Source organism: Echinops telfairi, unplaced genomic scaffold (genome assembly GCF_000313985.2).
Source record: "Echinops telfairi isolate 266 unplaced genomic scaffold, ASM31398v2 ScPeMD7_7461;HRSCAF=8499, whole genome shotgun sequence".
NCBI lineage: Eukaryota > Metazoa > Chordata > Mammalia > Afrosoricida > Tenrecidae > Echinops > Echinops telfairi.
Window position 1 is genome coordinate 6,077,841 of NW_022111361.1, and position 6,254 is coordinate 6,084,094.

Below are 6,254 nucleotides of genomic sequence, written 5' to 3' on the forward strand. Positions count from 1 at the left end.
TTAAATTCCGTGTCCAGGTTGCGCTTTTCCTCACTAAGATGGGATCGGTAAACAGGTGTCCAAACCTTTACTGACATTTGACCTGCTCTAGCCAGCCAGTAGCCACATGTAGCTATGTAAATTCCAATTTAATTTGAAAGGAAATAAGATGTTCTTCCAGAAAAGTAAGATTTAAGTTCAAAGTGGCATTTCAACTGCTCTCTCGGCCCCTCTGCATCCAGGTCAGTCAGTACTGGGTGTGGTCAGAGATCCCAATTCTTGCCAGCTCAGTGGCCGAAAGGTAACCATTCATTGTTTTAAACCAGCATCCGTCTTACTGACCATGCGGACAGACTTATATTCACTGTTAGTGACCATGTGAGCAAACTCACAGATGCTGGATGTGTGGAGGCTCTAGAGAGCTTGGTGTACTGAGTGGAGAGCAGGTCATTTGCGTCATGCTAATGGCATTAATGAAAACTGGACTGTGAAGCCGTCCTTCCTTACCTTGTAAGTGGTAGGTTCGTTTGTCTCATCAAGATCTGCACTCTTTGGCCACAGCCCGGGGCTGTCTGTGTATCACCATCATTTCTCCAGTGGTGGAGAAGACAAAGCCTTCCAATCCGACCCAGCACCCTTCCTGACTGGCTGTATTCTGACCCAAACCTTCCTCACTGCTAAGTTAGGATAATGGTGTTGCCCATGCTCTTAGGCCAATGTGAAAATTAAATAAGGGCAGCTCAGTGCAGGGGCCTCTTGTGATGAACCCAAACTGCTGCCATGTGAGTCCAGTGGGACTCGTGGTGGCCAGCTCTGTGGTTGTCCCGGGAACTGAGCCAGCGTGTTTGCCCTGTGGCCTTCTTCCATAGGACTGGTTAGACTGGCCGAACTCAAGGCAACAGCCCAGAATTTCAAACCCGTGAAGACCCCCGCGGCCTTGCCAGACGGCATCATCACCCAACGGGAAGACCCAGAGAAGAGCGCCGAGGAGGAGCTGGAGGAGGGGGCCCCCGAAACCCGGCCTCGGAGGCGGAAGGCAGCCAGGCCCCCCGAGGCGGCCATCAGGGCGGAGCCGGAGGATAAGGCCAGAGCCCGGAGGCAGAAGGACTTCGACACTTCCGAGCAGAACGCGTCCAGTGACGAGGACAGCCCAAAGAGGGAGAAGGAGCCATGGACCCAGAACCAACAGAAGCTTCTGGAATTAGCGCTGCAGCAGTATCCAAAGGGGGCCGCAGACCGCTGGGACAAGATCGCCAAGTGCGTGCCTTCGAAGAGCAAGGTGGGTGCAGAGGGAATGCCGCGGGCGGAGGGGCTGTCATCCCTGGACCACAGTCCGCGGGCCTGGCGCACCCGTCACCCCACGCATTGCTGGGTGTCCACGCCGGCAAGGGGGCGGCTCCCTCATGGGAAGCCGGGAGCTGGCCACGAAATCCTAAGCCCCTCCGGCCTCCCACAGCCCACATGCCGCAGACGCGGTCACCAGGAAGGCAGCGGTTGTGGCCTAGGCCCTCAGCTGAGACACGGGTGCCCCTGTCCAATGGGCACATCGGCGCTCGTTTACATCCTTTCCCTTTTTAAATGAAATCCCGTGTTGGGAAAGCTAGCCTGAGCATTCAGATCTGCTCACCTGCCACCTGCTTTAACCCCCGAGCAGTTGATCTGCTTGGGAAATGGAGGCTGCCAGAAGCCCCCATCCCCCGTCACCTCTGCCGGCAGGACACCGTGACGATTGACACGGGCCTCGAGCGAAGGAACTGGGGGTTCCGGTCTGCCTGCCGTCACAGCCCCTGCATGTAACCCATGACTCGTGACCTTGGAGCCACGGCCCAGAGGGGCTGCGTGCATGTCTGCCTGGACCTTGGACTGTGGGCGCTACCTTTGCCAGGACGACAGGGTGGTCCCTTGGGAACCCGCACCTGTCAAGGTTGCCAATTAGTCCTGGCCTGGCCCTGCTCTATTAAAATGCTGCCAAGAACAGGCACGGCCAGGTGAGTGCGGGCTCCCCATACCGTTGTGCCCAGTGTTCAAGAAAAAGGATGAATTTGGGGGAAATACCCGCTGATGAGCCACTCCCCACATGGCCCCCGTCTACTATGTCCTGGGGCCCCAGCGAACCCAGACTGAACGACAGCCCCCAGCCGGCCTCGGAACTTTGGTTTCCCCAAAATGGCCAAGTGCAATGTCGGAGTTCTCCAGGTTGATGCCCACAGTGTGACGAGCCCTGGGTCGAGAGCGGCCAGTTGTGCTGCCGCCGGCCTCACCTCTTGTCTCCTCCTCCTGCAGGACGACTGTGTCGCACGCTACAAGCTGCTGGTGGAACTGGTCCAAAAGAAAAAGCAAGCGAAAAGCTGAATCTTCTGGAAGATGACTCACTGTCGTTTTCCAAAGGGATTATTTTTAAGATCGTTTGCATTTTGTACCTCAGTATTTCTATACGTCATGTGCCTTAGAATAAAGAAATGAATGTGCTAAATTACTGAAGCTAGGGACGTGGGCGTTCGTAGATTATCTTGGCCTCTCCTCCCAACGCAGTGAACCTCCTGGAGAACAAATCCAAGTGCTTTCTAACCATAGGTCCAGTGTGATCCAATGTGTGTTAAAGAAACTGTGACCAAAGACCACCTCAGTGAACAGTGATGCTGGGGGCTGAGACACAGGATGAAGTTGCTTTGGCGAGGGGGACTAGTTGGTTTTAAGAACTGTGTGCAGTGTTTTCTTAATGTAATGTAGCTAGAAAAAGAGTCCATCCACAGGACCGATGTTGAGTGGAACTATCTCCTCGACTGATAGAATTCCCAGAAAGCATGTAGAGAGTTTTTCGGAACTGATTCAATTGAGTCTTACTAAACCACTATTTTAAAAGTGTTGATATCTACTGAACTATTTTTTTATTTAGTTTATTGGGTCATACTAAATGCAACTCGTGCAATCAGGTATTTTCATTTTTCCCCCCAGATATTTTCCTCTTATTCTCATTGTTTTTTAACTATATCTTAGTTGATCTTTGAACTGTCTTCTCCTGAATATTACTGTAGGCTCCTGCCGCCCCCACCCCCACCCCCTCATCTGAGCTGAAATCTGGAAGGCAGGCTTTGTGCCCAGCTTCCAGGGCTGGGGACAGAAACTCGGGCAGCGGTTGGGGTGGGGAGGGGACTCCAATGGCACCACTCAGCCTCCCATTGTATAAGATGCACGAGTGTAACACACACACACACACAATGAGCAGGAGGCGTTCACTCGGCCTATCTTTTCTGCCCATTTTTTGTCTGCAACGCCAGCACTGTCTAAGAGGAGGGGCAACATTCATTGTCTAACCAGTGGTTGAGGCTACCAGGCGCTCTGAGGGGCAACATGATGCAGCTGCTTCTGTAGAGACCACAGCCGTGGAGAGCCTAAGGGTCATTCTACCCTGTTGAGATTGACCCCACGGCAGAGGGTTGGGGGGTGTCTTTTAATATCCGCATTGGTGGGTCCACCAGGTGCCACTGACCTGAGCTGCTGCCCTCCCCTGCGGTTTAAGGAAAGGGCAGAGTTTGAGTCACATCTATATCCTGGATCTGAGGGCAGATGAGTCCAATGGTGTGGCTTCTGGGTGTCTTGGCTGTCTGTGGGGGTGGGGGCTACGGGGATGAGAGCATTAAAGGGTCCCCACCCAGAGCTGCCCCCTCTGTCTAGTCTTCACCCACTCAGACTTCATGCATATGCAGTAGCATTGTTGAGTTCCTGCTGTCGACAGCACAGGACTGGTCACGTGCCCTCCACCACCACTGATCCACCTGTGGGTGGGGTGGGGTTGGGGCTGGCCCTCACCTTCCTGGATGATCTAGTCCGCATCGTTTACCACACTTAGAGCATCTGTGTTTGGAACCCAGTCACGTGTTAATTGATTTTGCCCCGACCAGGTAAAGCCGGGCCTGCCCGAGTCACAGCATGCCGAGCCCTATTCCAGATGGATCTGGAAGGTGTGGGGCTCCTTCCCAACTGCACGCACTGTTTAGACAATGCTTGGCTATTAAATATGAGCAGTGAAGGGACCACACTGCTTACTCCTTAAATTCTGATTCTTCTGCCAAACTGGCTACGAGAACTGCTTAGAAGCCCTGAACTTACCTGCATATATATCTCGACAAAAGCCTCACCCCTACACCTAACTCACATCTTGTCGACTCTGGCTGATGGCGACCCTGTGGGCGAGGGGAGAGCTAACCTCCCGCGGCTACATGTAGAAAAGGCCTCATTTCCCTCTCGGAGCAGCTGGTGGTCTCGAGCTCCTGGTCTTGCGGTCAGCAGCCCACACAACCCCCAGAGCCCCTCCAAAAGGCCTGAACCCGCCGGCCACGACACGGCTTCAGAGAGCTGGAGCGGCCTGCTTCGGTCAAGATGGACAGCCCTGGACCCCGTAGGGCCACTTCACTCCGTCTCAGACTCACTGGGGTTGTGACCCCACTTCAGCTGGAACATGGCAGCCAGTAGGTGTGTACTCACTGGTGTATTTTTGAATCCCATTTCCAATTTCAGATCAAAATTGGGATAAGCTTCCTACTTAAAATGTCTCTTGCTGCAGAACTTGCTCTTGGTAGGTGCTAACCCCACCCCCTTACACCAGAGGGTGCCCTCGAGCATAAGTAGCGAAGTACCGTTCTTGAGACACCAAGTCTTCCTTGGTCTCACTATGATGAATCTGAGAGAGATAGAGACTTGTTTCCTGAATAAGTATCGTATTTCCCTGTTAATTTCCTCTTAAAACTTGTTTCAAAAGCTGTGTGTTATAAGTAAATACAAAGGACCCAAGATACTTCATGTAGCTCTTAAATATATTGGGGCTTATGGATCGGAATCAACTCCTGCCAGTAGGGAGGACGCAAATAAGAGGACTGTGGCTCCATGTTGCCCAGGACAGCCCCAGCCTACACCTGTCGCCGTACATGCCATCTGGGCCAGGTAGCCCCTGTGCTGCTTAAAGATGGCCAGCATCGATGCCCCCACAAGCCTTTGAGGGATCCCAAATTCTCCCAATTGGATGCCTGCGAGGCTTTGGCATTTCTTTTACTTGCTTTTGGCATCGCCGGCCCTGGGGATGGAGGTGTTTTGCCCATCTCGACCCCCAGCTCCTTCAAAGGCAAGAGTGAGTCGACTCACCAGGAGCTCCTGCCACCAGGCTGGGACACTGGCTGTCGTCGGCCTCGGCCCAGCAGACATTGAGGCAGCAGCTTGTGTCAGGGCCTCACAGGGACCCTCCAAGACTGCAGCACCTTTAGAGCTTGCCGTTTTATACTGCGTTTTCACGCACGCACCCCCACCCCCACCCCCACTTTCCTGCGAAATTCATGAACCTAAAACAAAGCCCACTTTCCAAATATCAGAAGACCAGCTGTCATTTCTCCCAGGTGCGAGGTCACTGCTGAGCACGCCGAGCTGAGGCAGGCCAGCCGGAGTTAGTCACAGAGGGCAGTCTCACGGGACACCCTGCAGGCCCTCGCCAGGGGCCTGGAGGCCCCGTGCAGGCTGTAAAGGGGGTCAGTGGAGGCACAGGTCCAATGCCCGGCCACCAAGAACTGCTGTCCCTTCAGTGCCTCAGGGGAGATGATGCAGTTCTGCCTAATTCACCTGTCACTCAGGAGCCGCACCTGCGGCCTGGAAGCCAGCTCCTGTTGTAGCAGTGATCCCTGCCCCCTGGGTGAATAAACTACTTGGCCTTGGTCTGGCCTTGAAGGTGATTCCCTGGGGAGCTGAATTATTGCCCTGTAAACCTCAGAGGCTACAAAGTATTTTCCTCTAATCTGGAGGGGAAAATAAGGGCTTTGTGTGAAATGGTAAAAGAGAAACTGCTTTAGCAAACTGGTTCCCAGGAAGGAAGCAGGAAGCAGCAGCAGCTACTGTCTGAAGCAGTGAGTCTAAGGGTGGTGTGTGTGTGTGTGTGTGTGTGTGTGTGTGTGTGTGTAGTGGCGGGTGTGTGTAGTGGTGGTGGGGTTGCTGTGTATGTACAGTGGGTTGGTGTGTGTGTAGGGGTGGGTGGATGGGTGGGTGGGTGTGCGTAGTGGGTGGGTGTGTAATGTGTGGGTGTTTGTAGGGCTGTGGGTGTAGTGGTGAGTGGGTGGGTGTGTTTAGTGGTGTGTGTGTGTAGTGGTGGGTGGGTGTAGTGGTGTGTGTGTGTACTAGTGGATGAATGGGTGTGTGTGTAGTGGTGTGTTTTGTGTGTAGTGGTGAGTGGAAGGGTGGGTGTGTGTAGTGGTGGGTGGATATGGTGAGTGGGTGTGTAGTGGTGTGTGTGTGTG

General features: G+C 53.7%; 2 protein-coding genes across 4 annotated transcripts in view; one reads left to right on the forward strand and one right to left on the reverse strand.

Moving 5' to 3' along the window:
* Positions 1–2,455, forward strand: part of DNAJC1 (DnaJ heat shock protein family (Hsp40) member C1) — a 217,616-nt gene extending 215,161 nt beyond the window's left edge. Inside the window, exons 12-13 of the mRNA XM_045300227.1 lie at positions 849–1,258; positions 2,263–2,455. Of these exons, the coding sequence (XP_045156162.1) occupies positions 849–1,258; positions 2,263–2,331 (479 nt within the window). The 3' untranslated portion in view covers positions 2,332–2,455. The remainder of the gene's footprint in view (positions 1–848; positions 1,259–2,262) is intronic.
* MLLT10 (MLLT10 histone lysine methyltransferase DOT1L cofactor) overlaps positions 1–6,254 on the reverse strand; it is a 252,498-nt gene that overhangs the window by 8,301 nt on the left and 237,943 nt on the right. The window lies entirely within an intron of this gene.